Source organism: Xenopus laevis, chromosome 6S (genome assembly GCF_017654675.1).
Source record: "Xenopus laevis strain J_2021 chromosome 6S, Xenopus_laevis_v10.1, whole genome shotgun sequence".
Classification (NCBI taxonomy): Eukaryota; Metazoa; Chordata; class Amphibia; order Anura; family Pipidae; genus Xenopus; species Xenopus laevis.
In genome coordinates, this window is record NC_054382.1 from 45,875,545 (window position 1) to 45,899,667 (window position 24,123).

The 24,123-nt window shown below is 40.7% G+C and overlaps 1 protein-coding gene across 1 annotated transcript in view; it reads right to left on the reverse strand.

The window, feature by feature from the left end:
• Positions 1-10,015: 10,015 nt before the first annotated feature.
• kif15.S (kinesin family member 15 S homeolog) overlaps positions 10,016-24,123 on the reverse strand; it is a 66,827-nt gene continuing 52,719 nt past the window's right edge. Inside the window, 7 exon segments of the mRNA NM_001091797.1 lie at positions 10,016-10,907; positions 13,032-13,163; positions 13,271-13,436; positions 15,696-15,733; positions 17,952-18,027; positions 18,742-18,851; positions 19,600-19,737. Of these exon segments, the coding sequence (NP_001085266.1) occupies positions 10,839-10,907; positions 13,032-13,163; positions 13,271-13,436; positions 15,696-15,733; positions 17,952-18,027; positions 18,742-18,851; positions 19,600-19,737 (729 nt within the window). The 3' untranslated portion in view covers positions 10,016-10,838.

Below are 24,123 nucleotides of genomic sequence, written 5' to 3' on the forward strand. Positions count from 1 at the left end.
ATCCAAATTACCCAAAAACTATTTCCTTTTTCTCTGTAATAATAAAACAGTACAGGTATTGGATCCATTATCCGAAAACCCATTATCCAGAAAGCTCCAAATAACAGAGAGGCCATCTACCATAGACTCCATTTTATCCAAATAATCCACATTTTAAAAAGGGAGTTTCTTTTTTTTGTCTGTAATAATAAAACAGTAGCTTGTACTTATCTCAACTAAGATACAATTAATCCTTATTGGAAGCAAAGCCAGTCTATTGAGTTTATTTAATGTTTACATGATTTCCTTCTAGACCTAAGGTATGAAGATCCAAATTAAGAAAAGATCCGTTATCCGGAAAACATCAGGTCTCGACCATTCTGGATAACAGGTCCCATACCTGTACCTTGCACTTGATCCAAACTAAGATATAATTAATCCTTACTGGAAGCAACACCAGCCTACTGGGTTTATTTAATGTTTACGTGATTTTCTAATAGACTTAAGGTACGAAGACCCAAATTAGGGAAAGATCCCTTATCCGGAATACCCCAGGTCCCGACCATTCTGGATAACAGGTCCCATACCTGTACCTTGCACTTAATCCAAACTAAGATATAATTAATTCTTATTGAAATCAAAACCAGCCTACTCAGTTTGTTTAACGTTTACATGATTTTCTAGCAGACTTAAGGTACAATGACCCAAATTGGGAAAGATCCCTTATCCGGAAAACCCCAGGTCCTGAGCATTCTGGATAACAGGTCCCATACCTATACTTTCCCTTTAGAACGCCAACACAATGAATTGTGAAACACTAAATATTGTATGTAGGGGGAACCACTTGCACTGCGGGTATAGTTTTGAAAAAAAATATGCATAGGGCCCGCAGGAATACAGAGGGTTGTACCGGGTATTCTACTTGGGAGCAGCAAGGATACCAGACACACGATGGCTAGTGAAGCGGGGATAACCCCTGCGTGTTTATTGCGTCAAATGTAACGTTTCGGGGGCGTGCCCCTTCGTCAGACATGCAGAACAATTCACACAGTGTGCTTTATAGCGTAAGTAATTAGCATAATTGTGTCCATACAAAATAATTAAACAAAAACATTATCTCAAACATTTTAGAAGAGGAAAAATTTTTTTTAAAAAACATGCGCCGACCGCTCCAACCAACACCGGGCTGTTACTTCAATAGAGAGGTGGGGAAAGAGGATCATTGTGTATTCTACTTGGGAGGCCATATTCATGGTTACAAGGGACAGCTGCTAGTGCCAGTCTGATAAGAGACTCATCAGAAAACTCATATGAAACAGAATATCTATGTTTTACCTTAAGCACAAAGCAGCACTCAGGTGCGGGATTTGTGGTCGTCTTTCAGGCATGAAACTGGCCTATAAAATATGTATTATTTCCTAAATCTATAAACTGGTCACAATAATGTGCTTTAAGGGGCAAATTTATCAAGGGTCGAATTTCGAAGTGTAAAATACTTCGAAATTCGACCATCGAATTAAAATAATTCGAATATCGGTCTTTTTCACCGAATTTGGCCATCAACCGATCAAAGTAAAATCATTCAATCGTAAGATTAAATCGTTCGAATCTTACGATTTGAACAATTTCATCGATCGATCGAAGGATTTTACTTCGACCTCTAAAAATGTTGTAGAAGGTCCCCCGCACTTTGGCAGGTTAAATTTGGCGAAATATTGAAGTCTACATTTTTTTAAAGAGATAGTACTTTTTAGTAGACTGCTAAACCCTGGTATCTAGGAGCAGTCCTATGATGTATGTCAATGGCTCTGTTAGGGAAGGTCCTTAGACAGGATAGAAATTACCTAGAATTACCCTAGTTTCTATCCCTTTACTGGACCTGTCAGGTATTTGCCTAATACAAATGGTTCCTGTACTGTTAGAGAAGGTCCTTAGACAGGATAGGAATTAGCTTGTTCTTATATGAACTGACTCGTTTCTATCCCTTTACTGGACCTGTCAGGTAATTGCCTAATACAGATGGTCCTTGTACTGTTAGAGAAGGTCCTTAGACAGGATAGGAATTAGCTTGTTCTTATATGAACTGACCAGTTTCTATCCCTTTACTGGACCTGTCAGGTATTTGCCTAATACAGATGGTTTCTGTACTGTTAGAGAAGGTCCTTAGACAGGATAGGAATTAGCTTTGTTCTTATATGAATTGACTAGTTCCTATCCCTTTACTGGACCTGTCAGGTAATTTCCCATTACAGATGGTTCCTGTACTGTTAGAGAAGGTCCTTAGACAGGATAGGAATTAGCTTGTTCTTCTATGAACTGTCTAGTTTCCAGTGGCATAACTACCGGTGGTGCAGGGGTGCAATTGCACCAGGGACCACTCCTCCTCGGGGCCCGCCAGAGATCGCGCTGCAGTGCTGTAGTCCCGCCAAAAATTGCGGTGGTAAGTAATCCGCGCATCTAGAGGGATGGGGGAGGGGCCCGGGTGCACATCCTGCGCCCTGGCCCGGAAGACTCTAGTTCCGTTACTGCTAGTTCCTATCCCTTTACTGGACCTGTCAGGTTTTTGCCTAATACAGATGGTCCCTGTAATTTTAGAGAAGGTCCTTAGACAAGATGGGAATTAGCTTGTTCACATATGAGCTGACTAGTTTCTATCCCTTTACTGGACCTAGTGTCAGGTAATTGTCTAATACAGATGGTCCTTGTACTGTTAGAGAAGGTTCTTAGATAGGATAGGAATTAGTTTATTCTTATATGAACTGACTAGTTTCTATCCCTTTACTGGACCTGTCAGGTATTTACCCAATACAGATGGTTCCTGTACTGTTAGAGAAGGTCCTTAGACAGTATAGGAATTAGCTTGTTCTTATATGAACTGACTAGTTTCCATCTCTTTACTGGACCTGTCAGGTATTTGCCTAATACAGATGATCCTTGTACTGTTAGAGAAGGTCCTTAGACAGTATAGGTATTAGCTTGTTCTTATATGAACTGACTAGTTTCCATCTCTTTACTGGACCTGTCAGGTATTTGCCTAATACAGATGGTTCCTGTACTGTTAGAGAAGGTCCTTAGACAGGATAGGAATTAGCTTATTCTGATATAAACTGTCTAGTTTCCAGTGGCATAACTACCGGGGGAGCAAAGGGTGCAATTGCACCAGGGTCTGCTCCCCTCGGGGCCCGCGCTGCATTGCGGTAGTCCCGCCAAAAATCACGGTAGTAAGTAATCTGCGCATCTAGAGGGGTGGGGGAGGGGCCCGGGTACACATCCTGCGCCCTGGCCTGGAAAACTCTAGTTACGTTATTGCTAGTTCCTATCCCTTTACTGGACCTGTCAGGTTTTTTCCTAATACAGATGGTCCCTGTACTGTTAGAGAAGGTCCTTAGACAGGATGGGAATTAGCTTGTTCACATATGAGCTGACTAGTTTCTATCCCTTTACTGGACCTGTCAGGTATTTGCCTAATACAGATGGTCCCTGTACTGTTATAGAAGGTCCATAGACAGGATGGGAATTAGCTTGTATGAACTGACTAGTTTCTATCCCTTTACTGGACCTCATATGAAATAACAGTAAAACAGTCTAACACAGATGATGGATTTCACACATCTTATATATGAATAACTAAGTACTATCTCTAAAAATGGCAGAAATATGTCCTTTAATGAGTTGCAAACAGTTTTCTATCTATTTAACATACCATACGGTTAATATATTGTGAGGGCCTTTATAAGGATGAGAAATAGCTATCTCTATTAGAACAGACTAGAGTCATCTATTTCCTATCCACTAGAGGGACGGTCCTTTCCAGGGATAGGAACTAGTTGCTACCCCAAGCCCAATCAGAGCGGTATACTGTTGTTAGACTATAACTCTCGTCATCCGTTGAACATCGGATGAGACGTTGTAATACACCAACCATGGTGGTATAAAACAGCCTATGATTTGCTACTTATTGACCTCTGTTCTGGATGCAAATTAATAACGACTTACAATTGCATTTGCTATGTTGAGGCACTTGCTCATATGAAAAATGGCGGCGCCAACAAACTCCCCCTGAAGCGCTACTGTCAATTGGTTGCTAAGCTACCTTACCGTCGTGGACCGATTTTTTTTGTCTCACTAAAATCTGGACAATCTGTGTAGTGTAGTGCTTGCCACCTTTGCTGATGGCTGAACCCAAACATGGTGGGGGGGGGGGCAGGGCAGATAGCATTGGGGATGGGGCATTGATGTAGGAACAGGCATGATGACATCAGAGGTGGGCACAATGATGTTGGTGAGTTATGACACGTGGGCAAGGCTATTGCAACCTTTTTTGGCCAGGGGACCAGTGTAGAGCCAAATTTGGTTGGTAAGGGTTGGCATCTAATTCTGGTGCACTGCATTAATTGGTCGCTAGGCTCGGTAGCCCAGTTCAAGACTGGCCATGGCTAGGGTTGCCATCTGGCCGGTATTTTACTGGCCTGGCCAGTAAAAATGATGGTTGATTTGAATGTTATTAATAGGGAAAAAAAAGATAAATATATAGGAAGTCTTTTTTTCCAGAAAAGGTGGCAACCCTAGTCACGGCCTTGCGTTATGGGACCCCTGTCTTAGATGCAACTGGCTGGATTTCTATCCAGTTTTCGCAATGTTTTAAAGTGTTGGTGCCCAGCTCAAAACCACACAGGTGGCAACCCTATCTCTAGCTATATTCTGGGGTTGCCACCCGGCCGGTATTTTACCATCCTAGCCGGTAAAACACCTGCCAAGGCCAGGGCCGGTATTACAAATTTACCGGCAATGTAGTTGCTGGTAATTTAAAGCCCTTGGCCCGCCCCCAATTCTCTCAGAACTTAACTTTTTTCAGTCTTCTAGACATTGCGCAATGTTGCTCTGCCCCCTTTTGCGGCACGATGCACAAAGTTCATGGTTATAATGGTTATTTAAAAATACAACCTGAGCAATAGTGTGTACATCATGTACACAGGATAGGGCCAGACGCAGTTGGAACGTTTGATCCAACGTAGGGGAAAGCAAGTAAGACGCTCATGTGTAAGAGTGGGATGCAGTGAGAGATTTCGGATACTGGCACTTGATAGATTGGGGAGCAGACTGGGAAGTCTGCTGTATAGTAGACCCCCCTCCACCCCCTGGAAACTAGTGGCGGCTGGCAGCCCCAATTAGCCATGGTGGGGGAGTGGGTTGGAGTTGCCTTCAGAGGCACTGTGCATGCTGCCCCCCCAAAAATGTTTTCGGGGGGGGGGGGGGTGGTGGCGCTTTCTAGTCATTCCACTATTACATATAGAATTTGTTTTTCAGGCCTAGCTGAGTTGTTTTAATGAGCACTGATGGATGTGTGTTACGCAAGGTTTCCTAAATCCATAAAAAAAACCAGGGTCCCAGCCTCAGCTCATGGTTCCACCCATAACAGATGTGGATGTCACCAGGTCTTATAGTGAGAGGACCAAGGGGGAGTTTTGGGCAGACAAGAGAACCAAATGTGAACTCGAGTGAATAGGGGAACAAGGAACGTGGTTGAAGGACAGGCCGAGTCAATACCAGGCAGAGCAGTACAGAATCAGGAGTCAAGTACGTAGTCGGGCCATAGGCTGGCTCAGAACCAACAGTATCGCAGTACAGAACAGGATCCAAAGTGAGTGGTCAATATACAGGCAAAAGTACAAGGAATAGTCAGGAACAGACAAGACTATTGAGAATAGACCTACGTTGGGCAATAAGTGGACTGTCAAGGCCCCTTTAAATATGCAATTTCACGCTGCACTCGACGTGCCAGCAGCGGGATTCGCGCATCAAAAACTGGAGGATGTGACAGCTACTGCAGGTGTCCCCAAAGGGAGCATGATGGGCTCCCCAGCCGCACTACTGGACCACCAGGTACCCTTACAGTGTGCTTTTGTGCCACTTAAAGCTCTTGCACTTCCTGTGTCCAGTGGATGAGATGGTATCCCTGTATGGTGATAACCTATTGATCTTCCCTACTGTGAGTGGACCCACGACCTACCCCATTCCTACCACTTGCATCAGGAGAAAATTGTAAAAACTCGTTATTATGTTATATGGTGATTTGATCTTGACCTCTATAATTCCAATTCCCATTATAGACCCTGCTGGTAGCATTATTGAAGACTCCTGCCATACAGAGATCTCGTACATGCCGATTGTACTGACACCCCAGCTGTGCATATCTGGTATGTTGATGATCTAGTCACCACCATCCATGCTAGACACAGATATGAAACTGCTCTATGCAAGGAAACTGCAAATACCTGGATGCACAGGAACCCCAAAATGCTCTGAAAAGCTTTGGAGTGTATTGTGGCCGACATGATTGGAGAAAGTGGTGCACAAGACCATTTTATGCTATAGGGACACCAGCCCAAAGACTCAGGGAAATAGGTCCTCAAGGATATACAACCTTTTATAACTACATGTAAGTGTGAAACCTAAGAATCTCTTGAATTACTCAATAAAATGGAATAATATATACATCGATAGATATTACATGCTATCCATTACTCCTTTTTTGATTTTGTTTGTAATGAAAATACTACAGGTATAGGATCCCTTATCTGGAAACCAGATATCCAGAAAGCTCCGAATTACGGAATGGCTATCTCCCATAGACTCCATTTTATCCAAATTTTTAAAAATGATTTCCTTTTTCTCTGTAATAATAAAACAGTAGCTTGTACTTGATCCTAACTAAGATATAATCAATCCTGGAAGCAAAACCAGCCTATTGGGTTTATTTAATGTTTAAATGACTTTCTAGTAGACTTAAGGCATGAAGACCCAAAGTACAGAAAGATCCATTATCCGGAAAACCCGAGCATTCTGGATAACAGGTCCCATACCTGTATTAAATTTACTGATGTGTATTCCACTGAGAACTCAAGAGTGTTATTCGACTCAGAAATTAGAAGTATGCTTTCAGATTTTAAAAAACAGCTCCAGTTAAATGAATAAACAGATAACCATTTAGTTTCCACTCTATATCTGCAAACTTAACAGATATTGCTATTCTAATGTAATTTTAGTCACATTGATGCTTTTTTAGGTTTGGCATTTTAACAGCTGTCTGTTTGAACCAGGCAACAGTTTGGAAGTTGAATGAATAAGAAAAAAGCCTTTACAGAAAGATAAGCAATACAAAAAAATAAGAATACTAATAAAATGTAAGCCTCTCCATCAAACGCTACAGTTGTGTTCAGAATAATAGCAGTGTGTTTAAAAAAAGTGAATACAGCTGAAAATCCTTATAATAGCTTTTATTTCCATACACACAAATGCATTGGGAACACTCAATATCAAATAAAAACCATGAAGAAAATGTATCAAATGTGTGTTATTCCTTTACAGAAAGTGAAGAAAGGGGAATATTAAAAATAGCAGTGTCTGCATTATTTTTTTTACAAACTAAGATATTCACTGTATAAACTGAAAAATGTTTCAGGATTTTGCTTTCCTTTGAATCACTGAACTAATATTTAGTTGTACAACTACTGTTTCTGAGAATTGCTGCACATCTGTGTTGCATGAAATCAACTTCTGGCACCTATTACATCCTACAATTCTTCTGCATTTCTTGGTTTCAGCATTTTTGATGTCACCCCACAAGCTTTCTATTGGATAAAGGTCCAGGGTTTGGGCAGAACTCTCCATAACGACAATCTTGTTGGTCGTTTACTGGTGTGTTTGGGATCATTGTCTTGTGTTGTCTTGTTGAAACACCCATGGCAAAGGCATTTGCTCTTTGGCATAAGGCAACATGACCTCTTCAAGTATTTTGATGTGTTGAAACTGATCCATGATCCCTGGTATGTGATAAATAGGCCCAACTCCATAGAATTGTGAAGGAAAAGTTATGCAGGCCATGGTTGGCCCCCCTTAGTGGAGTCAACAGTTTCAAAGTGCCCATGGGGTCCTTCTAGAAACTGTTTGAAGTTTATGTGTAGCATCTGCTGAATCGGTTCTTATCAGTATCCTGTATTGAGCGCACGGTTACTCCTTTATTTTCCCAAACAAGTTAATTGGACACGGAGACATACTCATTTTTACTCCCTTTACATAGCTTTGCCATGACGGCTCTTAGCAGAGGGCATATAAGGTCTGGTAAATCCTTTGTTCTGCATTCTGTCTCATTTGAGTACAGGATCCACGTAGCTTGTGTACGTTTATTATATAAATAATAAACTTGGTTAACCCTTTCACCTCAAGTGATTTCTGGTCTTTGGATTTTTCCCCAACAGTATCAGAAACATCCCCATATCATGATGCTTGCACACCATGCTTCACAGTGTACTATGGCTTGAATTCAATTTAGGGGGTCGACTGACAAACAGTCTGTGGCCCCTAGACCGACAAAGTACAATCTTGCTTTCATCTGTTCACAAAATGTTGTGCCATTTAGACCAGTCAATGTGTTCTTTGGCAAATTGTAACTTCTTCAGCATGTCTTTTTTTTTTCTCCCAACAATGGGACTTTGCGGAGGCTTCACACAGGCGTCTTCTAATTGTAACGATACTCACAGGTAACTTTAGACCAGTGATCCCCAACCAGTAGCTCGCGAGCAACATGTTGCTCTCCAACCCCTTGGATGTTGCTCCCAGTGTCCTCAAAGCAGAAGCTTATTTTTGAATTCCAGGCTTGGAAGCAAGTTTTAATTGCATAATTACCAAGTATAGTACCAAGTAGAGCCTCTTGTAGGCTGCCAGTCCACATAGGGGCAACCAAAGAGCCAATCACCGCCCTTATTTGGCACCCCAAGGGACTATTTTATGCTTGTGTTGCTCTCCAACTCTTTTTACATTTGAATGTGGCTCCCCCCCTCACAGGTTGGGGACCCCTGCTTTAGACTTTCTTTGATCTTCCTGGAGCTGATTATTGTCTTTGCCATTTAGGCTATTCTTCTATTCATTCGAATTCATTCATTTTCTTCCACATCTTTCAGGTTTTTGTTGCCATTTTAAAGCATTTGAGATCATTTAGCAGAGCAGCCTATCATTTTCTTCACTTCTATGTTTTATTATATGTTTTCCCCTCTCCAATCAACGTTTTAATCAAAGTACACTGTTCTTCTGAACAATGTCTGGAAGACTCATTTTACTCAGATTTTCAGAGAGAAATGCACTATAACCAGCATGCACAACTTTAATGCCTTCCTTCCTTAAATAAGGGCCATAATTGACACCTGTTTTTTTTCACAGAATTAATGACATCACTAATTGAACCCCACACTGCTATTATTTGTAACAAGCCTCAATTAATAATTCAATTACACAGATTAAGCAGCATACATGTCATGACTGTTGGGTCTGTTTACTTTCTATTACTCTACTACACCTACTAGTAAATTATTTGCCATGTAGAAATATACTGAACACAACTGTACACACACACACTTTTATCCGCTTTTCCTACTTTGCTAATTCAGGCCAACTAACTATTACAGTATATATATTTAGAATATGTACAGGGCTCGTTAGGCTCCTGTTTAGGGATCAGCTATTACTTTGGGGTGCTCAGACAGATCATAGGTAATATTGGGATTCATAAGGGTTTGACTTTCTGTCATTCACCCCAATTTAGCATTTACAAAGACCATTGTGCAAGATCTTTTCAAAAGGACAGTTGCCCCAGAACAAAAATTGCCTACTGCATTATTTCCCATCCACAAAACTCTATGCTACAAGTCGAAGCTATCGGATCTCCATACTGTTTAAGGTTCTGGTGATTGCCGCTGGTGCAGTGTTCCCATTTCCACTGGCATATAGCAGTAAGTACAGAGGTATGGGTCCAAACACATGCTAAGCAAGCAGCACCCATATGTAGAGCAAAACAATAACTGCCCCCAAAAAATGTACAATCCATAAATGTTTTGCTAAAAACAGATGCCATAAAACTGGCATCAGGATTTACATACTGTATTATGTATAAGTTAAAAAAACAGACCTTCATTTTCCAGACCCTGCAATGCTACAAATGTGCCCACATTTCTGACAGTTCAAATCAACACTGAAACATAAATATTAATAGAAAGAATTTATTTGTGATTGTTGCTCAGACACGAACAGTTGAGTTCAATTTTGACAATAATTTTTCTGTTTAAATATAGGTTCTTTCTGAATTTTGCGTCTTAGTTGTAAGTGGCAAAAGCGATATACTGTACAATTGCTGATCAAAAACCTCTTTCTTCTTACCAGTGATATATTTGTATTTAAAATGACTTCTGATTTTTCCTTAAGTCTAAGCATGGAACAGCTTATCTGTTTTACAGATGTAACTGAGAGTTCAAAGATATATGAAAATACACATGCACTTTACAAACAAACAATTTACAACACACAAGTTTCTACAAAGGAAACTAGGAGCAGCTGCCATCTTTATACAGGAAACAGGAAATAGTACTTTGTAAACAGATTCAACGAAGAAAATAAAAACACAGAGGTTTATGAGTTATGGCTTGTTTCAATGCAAAAAGGAGTAAATGCTATACCTCTACTGTCGTTTTACATTATAGGTGTAGAATGTAAAATGACTGCAGTCACTATATACAATTTTTTCCATTTACATGATCTGAGCTTACTAAATGCACCTTTATACTGAATAAGCCATGCCAATGTATTGTACTATAAATCTAAAACAAACTTAAATTGGGCAGGCATTAGTATGTATCTCTTGAAGCTTTACCATGAAGTCATGATACTCTGTGCTGTACCTGATGCACAAAGACACAGTGAAAGTTGAATGTAGCAGTAACTGCAGACCATAAATAAGCTTTACATCCACTTTGCCTGTTCTGTGCATCATGAAAATGCTAAGGATATATAGAACTTTTTCTCTTGACAGATCAATCGCAGTGTTCACATTTTTTTGTTTCTTTGAGGAAAAGATTTTCAATGCGCAGTTTTTCTGCTTCCTAGGAGAAAACAAAGCATATTTTATTTATAGCAGTATATAAAACAGACATAAAATCAGTAGCATTATACCATTTCTAAGATAATTATATTGTACAGCAGTGCTGTCCGGCTGTTTTCATAAAGTGGACCAATAATCCAAAGAGATCAGTGGAGCACTCACCAGTCTGGGGACCATAAAAAATCTTTTAAAGGAGAACCAAACCCTTGCTAATAAAAACCCCTACCCTACATAGACCCCCTCCCTGCTTCCCCCAGCATAGGTTATACCTTTGGTAAATGCCCCTAACTCTTTACTTCAGATTCAGGTTATTGGAGTTCACAGGCGCCATCTTCTTCTCTTCAGTACTCTTCGGGTCTTCTTCCGGCGCTTTGCTAATTTCCGTGACTTTTGGCACATGCGTAGTTGTTGCGAAACAGAAGATTGCTCCAACTGTGCATGCACCGTTACACTGAGCTCTTCCCGAAGATTACCAAAGAGGAGAAGATAGCCCAGTGAACTCCGATGCCCTGAATCTGCACCGAGGGGTAAGTAAAAAGTTAGGGGCATTTACCCAGGCTAGCAGCTAGGATGGGGGGGGGGGCAGGGAGGGGTCTATATAGAGTAGGGGTTTTTATTAGCAAGGGCTTGGTTCTTTTAAAGGGCCACATCTGGTCCACAGGCCTTCAGTTGGACAGCTTTTGTTTTGCAAAATCTAGACCTGCAGATAATTTGCCTGGCAAAACCATATTTGCCACAAAAAGAGTAAATTTTTGTATATACTGTATAATTTGTGCTATTGCATTTCCCCTCCCTCCTAGCATACTGTATATCTAAATCACAGATATAAGCAAACATCATATAATCTATAATGCAGCCATAGTTGTTCACCACAGATTTCACCTTTACTGAGCCTCAGCCTAGACACCTGTAGGTGTACAGCAGGACTAAATCAAACTTCTGTTTCATGCTTTTCATTCAGATATTTATTACATTAAGGTTACATAAGAAAAAGTTGTTTGTTAAAGTGATACTGTTATGGGAAAACATGTTTTATTTTTCAAAACGCATCAGTTCATAGTACTGCTGCAGCAGGATTCTGCACTGAAATCCATTTTTTAAAAGCGCTGCCCCCAGTCATGTGACTTGTGCTCTGATAAACTTTAGTCACCCTTTACTGCTGTACTGCAAGATGCAAGATATCACCCCCTCCCTCCCCCCCCCAGCAGCCTAACAACAGAACAATGGGAAGGTAACCAGATAGCAGCTCCCTAACACAAGATAACAGCTCCCTGGAAGATCTAAGAACAGCACGCAATAGTAAAAGCCAAGTCCCACTGAGACTGATACAGTTACATTAAGAAGAAATAACAGCCTGCCAGAAAGTAGTTCCATCCTAAAGTGCAGGCACAAGTCACATGACTGTGGCAGCTGGGAAACTGACAATATGTCTAGCCCCATGTCAGATTTCAAAATTGAATATAAAAAAAATCTGTTTGCTCTATTGAGAAATGGATTTCAGTTCAGAATTCTGCTGGAACAGCACTATTAACAGATGCGTTTTGGAAAAAACATGTTTTCCCATGACAGTATCCCTTTAAATATAACAATATAAATCATAAATCAATATTTAAGTAAAATTTTCTTTGGAACTAAATGCTAACAATGCTTTTATGGACGTAGATCACTAAAAGTAGACTTTGCATTAGCAAAGTATGGACGCTCCTGTTCTAGAGGAATAAAGTGCATACTTTATTGTAACTTGTATTTAGGCTGTTGTATTTAGATTTGAACAGTCAACTACAAGTTAGAAAAACAAAAGCAAAGCAACATCTCCGATGATCTTTGTCGCCAATGTTAATAAATAGACTAGTCAGAATGAGTTGGAATAGAAATGGCATGTATGCAGAGTGGGCTACTAGCGGAAGTAATGTATGTACCAAGATGGGTGCCTACATTAGTTAATGTTTTGCTTTATCGTCTGCATCTTAGCTTGGGGCTACATTTGCAGCCTCTGTTGTGCATTCAAGACTATGAATGCCCTCTAAATATGATAGAGGAACAACTTGAAGTGGGCCTTCCTGTATTGTCTGCATTTTCTGAATAAGGCCATGCTTTTTTTGCAGTTATATATATATAATCATACCTCCAGAAGTTTGTTATTCTCTTTCTTCAGTTTTACAAGGTACTGGATTTTCTGATTTGGATTCTGGTGACCAAGAATTTTGCCATTTTCTTCAGCAAGGAACGAGACTTGCTTTCTCAACATATCAAGCTCCTACAAAAAGATGACAATATATATATATCTATATATACACATACATATATATATATATATATATACATATACACACACACACATGTACTTTGCATCTTATTTGCTACCTGTGAAAGCTTTTCTGTCTCCTCATATTTCCCTTCTAAGACGGATCTGATCTGTTCTTTCTCGGTGAAGGCCTTAGCTTCTAAGGATCTCGTTCTCTCCATTTCATTGTTTAGCTCATTAAGTGAATGGTCTTTAGCACAAAGAAGGTTCCGGGTCTCTTCCAACCTGTTGGAAAATCTTAGTTACTGTGGATAATTAATGTTATCGTTGTCAATCATTTGAAACCTAAACATGCCCAAAAGCAGGAGGCATTTTGGGCAATCTGATCAATAGTCCTCCCAGTATTATGCAGTTTAACCACATTGAATTGTCCATAACAAATCCACCCACAGAAGTGTAGTCCTGCCTTGTTCCTGGTTGGCTGGTGACAGCATACTAAGGTTGAATCCAGTTTTGTGGATTTTAACAATGACATTACTATGTGACCAACTTAAACAGTAACTATACATTTATTATCTATTTTTCCCTTGCATTCAGTTTGCAGTTTATATATTGCCGCTGTCTCATAACACAGTCCAAGTTTTGCCATCACTAGTTTTTTTCTCTGTATATATTTAGTGACCATAGGCAAGAGCATATGCTGGAGTGATTCATTCCAAAGGAATTTGTTTACATATAACCAAAACTAGTCTTATTCAACAAGAAGAGTAACTCGTTTTATGAGGCACAACTTAAAGCTCTAGCATCTGCCTCCCCAATAACTAAATAAAAAGAAAACTGTTGAATAATATACAAGTACAAGAATCTCTATGCTCCATGCACCCTGGCCAGTTTACTCACATTTAATGTACATTGTTAGCTAGGTCTGAACTAGGGGAAAGCAGAAGAGAAATGTGCCTACAGCCCAACTGTAGTGGGTACTGTGCATTTACCTCTTCTGTCACTTACCCCTACATCAGGCCCTTGTTCCCCCACTGCTCACTGGTCTGGCCGTTCTCCCTGTGAGGAGGCTGCCATTGCTTTTTAGCTCAGGGCATTCCTTTAATTTCTCATTGGCTGTCATATATACACATTATACAACTCCTTTAACTTAGAGGAACAGTAACACCAATATTGTATTATATTAAAAATCCATTCTAAACACTATACACAGAAAATTAAATATTAGAAGTTTCTTTTAATGTAATAATATTGCCATTCATGTATAGGGCACACAAAAAAAAAAAAAAAAAAAAAAAAGGCGACGTGGTGGTTGCTTGATTTCCTGTTTTAACCATTAGTGTGTTTCTTGCATTCTCTATCTCGTTCAGATTTAGCTTGTGAGTGATTAATGATTTTGTATTGGGATGGGTGATGGAGGTCTTCTCTTCTCCTATTTTTGTCCATGATTCTTGGTAAACAGAGCGCACTGATTAGGGAGGGGTGGAGCTGCCCTGCTAGGATGTCACCAGAGTTGGAATAGATCTGTAGACTGAGCACTATGGTAATGATATTTATCAAAAATCCACATTAAATTAATTTTTTTTGCATGCTGTATATACCAATAAAAGTGTTTAAATTCTTAATTTAAAATGTTTGTTTTACTATTCCTTTAAGTTGCAGTACATGAAACACTGACATTTCATATCCTCATCTCACATACCTTTCCCTCTCATTCCTGGGACCCCTTGCTCTAAACCTTGGCCCCACTCCCACTTGATTTTACCATGAGTAGACTTTTACCTCTTCCCTTATGCCCTTCTCAGCAGAATGATACATCCCTTAAGGTTGTATCAGGAAGAATGTAAGGGGATATAAACACAGCTGAAACATATTATCAAGGTTAAGATCCCCTTCATCCTGTGCACCTCACTACATATCACTTGTGTCTTCATACCCTCTAGCAGACTTGTCCATTTCAATCAGAGCCACCATATGTTAAAGGAGTTGTTCACCTTTAAATGAACTTTTAATATGATTTAGAGAATGCTATTCTGTGAGAATTTGTAATTGGACTTCATTTTTTTTTTTTTTTTTTTATAATTTTCTTTTTTGACTCTAGTAGTTTTTTGGCTACTAGAGTCAGTGACCCCCATTTGAGAGCTCAAAAAAGCCAGAAAAGGATGGCAAACAAAAGAATGAAGACCACATGAAAAGATGCTAAGAAGTGGCCATTCTAGAACATAATAAATTTTAGCTTTTAACTTCATCCACTCCCACTAAGCTACTCGCTCTCCTGCTGCTCCTTGCATTTCATACATACATTTTGCTTTAGAGGATCCTCCCTCTATATTTTCTACACTAAACAAGGCCCTACTACATAGATGCAGTTATTTATATTAACATCCTCCATTTTTTAAGCAATCTGCTTAGCTTACAGTTCTCCTATACATGTCAGCTATTGGTCACACCTTTTCTGTAAGTGACAGAACATGTAATAGGCAAGTTAGGAAGTCGGTCTGTGGATCATACTTTCAAATACATTGTGTTAATTGCAAGACTTACTCTGCTTGTAATTTCAGAATGTGCTCTGTTGCTTTACCCTGTAAAAAGTTAGAAGTTTATCAAGTTAAAATCAGTAACATCAATAGTGTCAGCTCTAAAAACTGTAAAATACTAAACAGTTGTATGGCTGGTCATGTGCCAATTGTAGAGGACTTTCTGCTGCTATCTAACAACAACAAAATAAACCTATTTCTGTGGGTTTACAATATGGACTTTCAGCACTAATTAGCCCAAAAATAAATAGATTTTTGTCTTATACAAGTTGCTTGTGCCACACAGTCCTAAAACAAGAATAGAATGGCAAAATATACAGTAATTATGCATACTACAATGCAAAATGCGAAGTATAATAAACACATGCAATAATCATCTCAGTCAGCTAAAAACAAAAGCCAAACATTTTAAAGCCTCTATAGCATAATTTGCAACATATTGCTACATTTGAGCTAGTATATGCACAAATTCTACAAAAACTTGACAGGGAAGAGAGGCAGAATATAGCCAATATTAAAGGCAGAATATAGCCAAGTTTAGTGCTTTGAAGGGGATTATTCACTGTAAAAAGGTATAGGCAATGGCATAGATACAGATATGCAAACTGAACTTACGGTACTTTGGAAGACAAAGGAAAACAATACTGGTACTGCTCACTCACTTTATATCAATCTGTTTATGACATATCATACTCCTTAATCCTTTTCCTGCCAACAACATAGCTGCTACATGCACCGCCAGGCAAACATTCTAACTGCCAAGAGTGCGATAGCTACATTTTTGCACAGAGGTTTCTCTCTGCGCTAGTGATTCTTGCCACTGGAGCAGAGAGTTCAAAAACAAAGATAGCCAAGGCTGGCAGTCATGTTGACCCTGTAACATGATTGTTGCAGGACCAACCTCTAACCAACAGACATGAATGGATGGTGTGCCTGCTGTTTAGCCTGCTCCTTCCTCCTCCCAATGCCACCACTCACTTCCTGCTGCCGGGACTCTGTGATATCAAGATCCTCCATCACTGCCAGCAGCCCTGGCATGACTATTACATCATACACTGCCAGATGAGCTATATTATACAGTTGTGTTCAGAAAATATATAAAGAAGTGCAGAAAATGATAGGCTGGTCAGATAAAATGATCTCAAGGACTTTAAAATGGCAACCAAAACCTGAAATATGTAAAAGAAAACAACCATTCGAAGGGATAGAAGAATAGCCAAAATGGCAAAGACTCAGCCAATGATCAGCTCCAGATAGATCAAAGAAGATCTACAATTTGCCAAAGAACACATTGACTGAACTAAAGAGAAATGGCACAACATGTGGCAAGGTTGTTCTTTCTGCGTCTAGGGGCTGTAGACCGTTTGTCAGACGACCCCAAACACTGAAATGGAAGCATTGAAATCATTATGTTCAATATATACTAAGATAAACTAATGCACACCAGGCATCAAACTGTTCAACAGATCCCTGGTATTAATATTTAGGATGCTATATCTTAGTACCTAATGACATGTGGGAGATAAGCTACAAAGTAGAAGCTTTAAGATGATTTTCAGAAAATTCATGAAAACCAATACCATTTAGGAAAGCTTTGCGATTCAGTACTTTGAAAAAGAAAAACCTAGTTTCCCATTTTGTATTTGAAAAATCTGTACTTTCCAAAATCATGTGGCTTTCTGGGTGAAACTGTTTTTTGTGGCTTTATCCCCTTCTTATGAGCTAAATGGTCCCGTCTGGAGACTAGCTGGTGTGGGATTTGTGCTGAGGGCTTATTTAAGGCTTGAAACAACAGCAGTGAGTGAATATTAGGCCATATTTCACTGACTGTGCTTTTGTTCCAATATGGATGGCTTATAAAATGAGTCTTACAAGCACTGTATACCTCAGGGTCCAGAACATTAATTTGTATGGGGTCACATGATTTCTGATGGTGGTCCAGTCTAGTAGTGTAACTGCTTACTGTGTCAATTGTATTTCCTTTTCCAACCTTTATGCAAATGAACACCAACTTATCTCCTTTCCAAATGGACAGTATGAATATAGACAGAAGCCTCATTTTCATTTCTCAGCTTGGCCACCCAGGTATATAAGTCACCATAGATATGACAAATACATTAATAAAGAAATAATGAAAATTAACACTGCCCTTTCAAAAGTAAAATATTAAAGTCTACTAACATACAGTACATAGAAAAGGGATTGTTATCAGAATGATAAAAAAACAAAAACAAAACAAATTCATATTATAATAATTTCACACCTTTTCCATTCTTTCTGAAACTTCCTTTTCAATTTCCCTCTTTAAATCTTGCATGTCTGAAGGTTTCTGCTCATTGCTATGGTAAACGACAGGGATATGGTTAACAAATAGATACAAGTGATAAAAGATTACATAAGATATTTGCGATACCATTATTTTTGTTAATTGTAGGCTGTTATTGTACAGACAGTTATAACTAAGTGAATATATCTGTTGAGACAGCTAAACTATTTTTTTTTCTGGAAGGAAACAAGTACTTGTATTCTAAACCAATTTGAGGGAATGGTTTGCAAAATCCATAAATATTTAATTATTTTGCAGAACTGAAGATACCTTGAGCTTTACTTTTAGCTATAAATATTACATGCGGTATTCACTGCTTTGCTTTACTACAGGTTTTCTCTGTATTACATTAAAGACAAAAGAAAAAAAGAATTTTGTAAGCATACATAATATATATGTTTACTTATAACCACTGCTTATGGGACATAAACTATTTTTGTACTAGCTTTTTTATTTGAACTCTTCAGGTGACAGGAATGGGGAATGTGTTCACCCTCCCACATCTATTTATTCCACATGTCCTGTTTCCCACTTAATTCAATTTCCTGTTTCTCACTTAATTAGTCCTTATTGGAAGCAAACCATATTGGGTGTATTTAATGTGTAAAATATATTTAGTAAGTTTGAAGATACAAATTACAGAAAGATCTATCATCTGGAAACACAAGGTCCTGAGTATTCTGAATAACAGGTATCATATTTGTAATAAAAAGGACTAGCGATTTACCCGTCTTTCATGCCCTTTTTACAGTTTTCCAATTGGCTTTTCAGCTCTTTGCATATGCCCTGTAAATTCTGTATCTCTAGGTGCATATTCTCCGTTTCACACAACTGCATCTGAAAGATTTAAATGTAAGTTGGTTAGGAAAAAAAAATTCTACATCATCATTTCACTCATTCTTCTTTCTTATTAAATCTTTACAAAATCTCTACCAGTTTATTTTGGTAGTATAGCATGTAGAATTTAATTTGGACAAAAAAAATTGTATAAAATATTAATAAGAGCACAGAATAATGATGCAGCATACAAGACTCACCTCTGAACAAGTCTTAGAACTAAGCTAAGTCAGTTTGTCCTGTAACCCTATTATAAGAGCCTGACAGCAGTTGTTCAATAGCATGACTGCAATGGGATGTCCCCCTCCCTCAAGTCCAACTGTAGTGGAACATTTCAGGCATGAGAGGGAAAGGACCCCAGTGAAAAATGACAACATTGGGTCTATTAATTACATTGCATGGAAATTCTTATTATTGAAACACTTTATCAGTGGCCCAGCAGTACGGAAAATAGCTGAACGCTAACAAACCACTTTCAATAGCAATTCCTTTTACATATAACTCTAAAAATATTCAAATGTGTAATTACAACTGGGCAGGTTGTAATTACTGGACAAGGCGCTTATTGGAAATATTGAATAGTTGTAGTGAAACAATTGGATGTTGTGGTAACACTGCTGTTCATAGTAAACCCAAACAAACAAGTTGTAGTAGATTTACTGAACAGAAAAGTGCATGCTTTTAATATGCAAAATTACAACAATAATTTAAACATAAGCATACTAGCCAGCTTGTTTGACTTCTGTACCTTAAGCTTTATGATTTCTTCATTCTTTAAAGTTCTTTCTTCATTAAGTTCAGATATAAGAACTGCTAAGTTAGTGTTTCTGTTCTGGAGATTTGCAAATTCAGATTCATATGGATTTCCCACTGGTGTTCTGGGGGTCTGTAAAACAGGAATCATGTACCAGAAGATTTCTGCATGGTCTTAAATTAAACTGCAAAAAAATAAAAATTCTAAAATGATCTAAATTGTATTTTCGTGTTTCAATATATCAATATAAATAACACTAAGAGGCAGATGTATCAAGGGTCGAATATCGAGGGTTAATTAACCCTCGATATTCGACTGCCAAATTAAAATCCTTCGAATATCGAAGTCGAAGGATTTTGCGCAATTTGTTCAATCGAAGGAATAATTGTTCGATCGAACGATTAAATCCTTCGAATCAAACGATTTGAAGGATTTTAATCCATCGATCAAAGGATTATCCTTCGATCAGGAAAACCTTGGAAAGCCTATGGGGACCTTCCCCATAGGCTAACATTGGCCTCAGTAGGTTTTAGGTGGCGAACTAGGGGGAACTAGAAAATCGTTTTTTTTCCCCTCTATTCCTTCACTCGAGCTTAGTGAATGGGCCCCCAGGTATTGTACTTTGTCATCCACAGCAAACATATATTTATAGACATTTCAATCAGACTGATCAAAATAGTCAAAATTGGTGGTAAAGCATGCAGTAGCCATGGACACCCCCAGGAACATGTCTAGTGTCGATAGCTAGTGCACCAGTCAGAGTAAGGTAATTTAATTACAGCACCAACATTACCATGCCATGGAATGCCCATGGAATCCCTATGGTGCTCATTATATGCAGTCAGTAAGTTGCAAACACAATTTATTAGTGACTGCAAATAACAGGATTTTTTTACTTACCGTTAAATCTGTTTCTCTGTAGTCGATAAGGGGGACACAGGGAACGATGGGGTTAAGCTCCATCCTCCGGAGGCAGGACACTTGAATTATTTAAATTGAATGGGCGTGCCAGAGCAGGCTTAACCCCTCCCACTGAACACAGTCTTCAGTTTGTTCCAAAGCCGCTAACGGGAACTATATACATAACAAAAAACTGGCAGAACAGATAACCAGGGGAGAATTCAGTTTTGACAAAAGTCATGGTCGACGGCTCGCCGACGGGCGGGAAGCCCTGTGTCCCCCTTATCGACTACAGAGAAACAGATTTAACGGTAAGTAAAAAAATCCTGTTTTCTCTGCCGTCTCAAGGGGGACACAGGGAACGATGGGGACTTAACAAAGCAGTCCCAACACAACAGGGTGGGGCCGAGCCTAGACCAATAATGTAGAATTACTTAATCACTGAGTGTAACACCTGCCGTCCGAGAGAAGCCTCGGCGGAAGAAAAGGTATCAACATGATAAAATTTAGCAAAGGTGTGCGTGGAAGACCAAGTAGCCGCCTTGCAAATCTGCTCTAGGGAGGCAGAGTTTCGCCACGCCCAGGAGGCCCCCACCGCTCTAGTGGAGTGGGCCCGGATACCGTCTGGTGGACTCTTCCCCTTTACTCGATAGGCATGTTTGATTGTCTCTTTAATCCAGCGAGAGATGGTCATCTTAGATGCTGCCTGACCTTTGCGTGGGCCAGAAGGAAGAATGAACAATGACTGGGACTTCCTGAAGGGCTTGGACCGTTCAATGTACCAACGGAGGGCTCTGACCACATCAAGGCTGTGTAACCGACGTTCCTTGCTGTTCTTAGGTGCTGGACATAGGGACGGGACTACTATTTCTTGATTGACGTGGAAAGATGAGACGACCTTGGGCAGAAAGGTCGGGACAGTTCGAAGCACGGCTTTATCTTTGTCAAAGATCAGAAAAGGTGGATTGCAGGAGAGAGCGCCGAGCTCCGAAACTCTTCGAGTGGAGGTAATAGCCATAAGGAACACCACCTTCCAGGTGACCCACGTATCGGAGATCGAGCTCATCGGTTCAAAGGGGGGATCAAGAAGAGCCTCCAAGACTAAGTTGAGATCCCACCCCGCTACGGGTGGTTGGAATGGAGGAGCAATGTGAGCAACACCTTGAAGAAATGTACGTATGGCATCTTCGTTGGCCAACCTATGCTGAAACAACACCGACAGGGCAGATACTTGGACCTTGAGGGAGCTAGTCTTCAGACCCATCTGTAATTCTTGTTGAAGGAAAGACAGGACTCTAGGAATGTTGAGGTGAGTGAAGGGGAGTTCAGCAGCCCTGCACCATGTAGAGTAGGCATTCCACACCCTATAGTAAGACTTGGAAGATGAAGCTTTACGTGCCTTGAGCATGGTAGGAATGACGTCCTCTGTTACACCCCTGCTCCGCCAGATGGATGCCTCAACAGCCACCCCGTCAATGCGAAGAGACCTGGATTGTGATGCACTATTGGGCCTTGCTGTAGAAGGTCTGGTCGGAATTCCAGCCGAATGGGAGGCGCTATTGACATTTCTTGGAGGTCGGAAAACCATGTCCTCCGTGGCCAAAATGGGGCCACAACTATCACTACTGCCTGGGACATCTTTATCTTCTTTAGAACTCGTGGCAGCATAGGCAGAGGAGGGAAGACATATGCTAGCTTGAAGTCCCAGAGCTGAGTCATGGCATCCACCCCCGCGGCTAGAGGATCTCGGTAGCGAGCGAAGAACCTTGGCACTTTTCGATTGAGTCTGGACGCCATTAGATCTATACTTGGACGTCCCCAACTCCTGACAAGTAGGTCGAAGGCCTCCGGGTGCAATTCCCATTCCCCGGAATGCAGCTGGTTCCGGCTGAGAAAATCCGCCTTCGTGTTGGTCACGCCTGGAATGTGTATCGCCGACAACTTCACTGCATTGCTTTCCGCCAATGCAGAACTTGGCTGGCCTCCGTCAGTGCCAACTGACTCCGAGTTCCGCCTTGGCGGTTTATGTATGCCACTGTGGTGACATTGTCGCTCTGTATGCGAACAGATTGCCCTTGAAGTTGACTCGTCCACTGATGAAGTGCTAATTTTACTGCCCTCAATTCGAGGATGTTGATTGGGAGGCAGGCTTCTTGCTGGGACCAAAGTCCCTGTGCTGACTAATTGTCCCAATTCGCCCCCCAGCCCTGAAGGCTGGCATCTGTGGCTATCACCTTCCAATCCGGGGTTGCCCAGGACTGGCCCGTGGCAAGATTCTCGTGGACCAGCCACCAGCGGAGCGCCTCTCGAGTGGTCTGTGTCAACCGAAGTGGTCGTGATAATGCTCCCCCCTTCCAGGTGGAAAGAATGTTGGCTTGCAGGGGACGCAAATGAATCTGTGCAAATGGAACCGCCTCTATGACGGAAACCATCGTTCCCAGAACCTGCATCGCCTTGCGAACTGTAGTGGTTCGGTTGGATAAGAGGGATTGTACTTGACTCTTTACTTTGTTCTGTTTGTCTGTTGGTAGACTGACAATCTGCATCTCTGTGTTGAAGTCTAGTCCCAAGAAGGTCATTTGGCGACTTGGGTAGGGGTTGGATTTCTTCCAATTGATGGTCCACCCGAAATCCTGGAGCAGGAGGACTGCCTTGTTGAGATCCATCTCCGCCTTCTGCGGCGATGCGGCTGTCAGAAGAAGATCGTCTAGGTAAGGTGTCACCGATAATCCCTGGAGTCGTAGGGTCGCTGCAGTGACCGACATAAGCTTGGTGAACACCCTGGGAGCTGACGACAGGCCAAAGGGAAGAGCTACAAATTGGTAATGTCTGTTCTTGAACGCAAAGCGAAGATAGCGGTGGTGAGGAGGCCAAATTGGGAAATGCAAATAGGCGTCCTTGATGTCCAGAGACATCATTAGTTGATTCTGTTCCATTCCCCGTATTACTGACCGAAGTGTCTCCATTTTGAACCGTACATGTCGAATGAATTTGTTGAGACCTTTGAGATCTAACACAGGTCTGACGGTGCCATCCTTCTTCGGAACTGTGAAAAGGTTTGAGTAAAAACCGGAGAATCTCTCCGGCGGAGGAACGGGTACAATGACTCCTGTTTGCGCCATCTTCTCTATGCATTGCAAGAAGGTTCTTGACTTGGCAGGATTCGACGGGACCCTGGACATAAAAAAGGTTCTGGGTGGAACAGATGTTAAATCGAGATGGTATCCCTCCGAAACAATTTCGTTCACCCAAGCATCTGATGAGTGAGAGATCCAGACCTCCCGGAATCGTAGAAGCTTGCCCCCGATTTTTTCTAACGATTCCGGAGGGGGTGCCCCGTCATGATGACGCAGGCTTGTCAACTGATGGCTTGTTGTAGGCCTTGTTGTTGTTCTTCCATGATGGACGACCTTTCTCGTTACCTTTGGAACGGAAGTTGGAGCGTTGAGGGGGGCTATGCCGCCGAGAGAAACGTCCGGTTTGGCCACGAAAAAATTTCCCTCGTCTATGAGTTGTGGACGTGGGCCCTCTGGCTTGGGGGAGAAAGGTACTTTTACCTCCAGTAGCTTGGGAGATAATTTTTTCGAGTTCCTCCCCAAACAGTCGTTGCCCCATGAA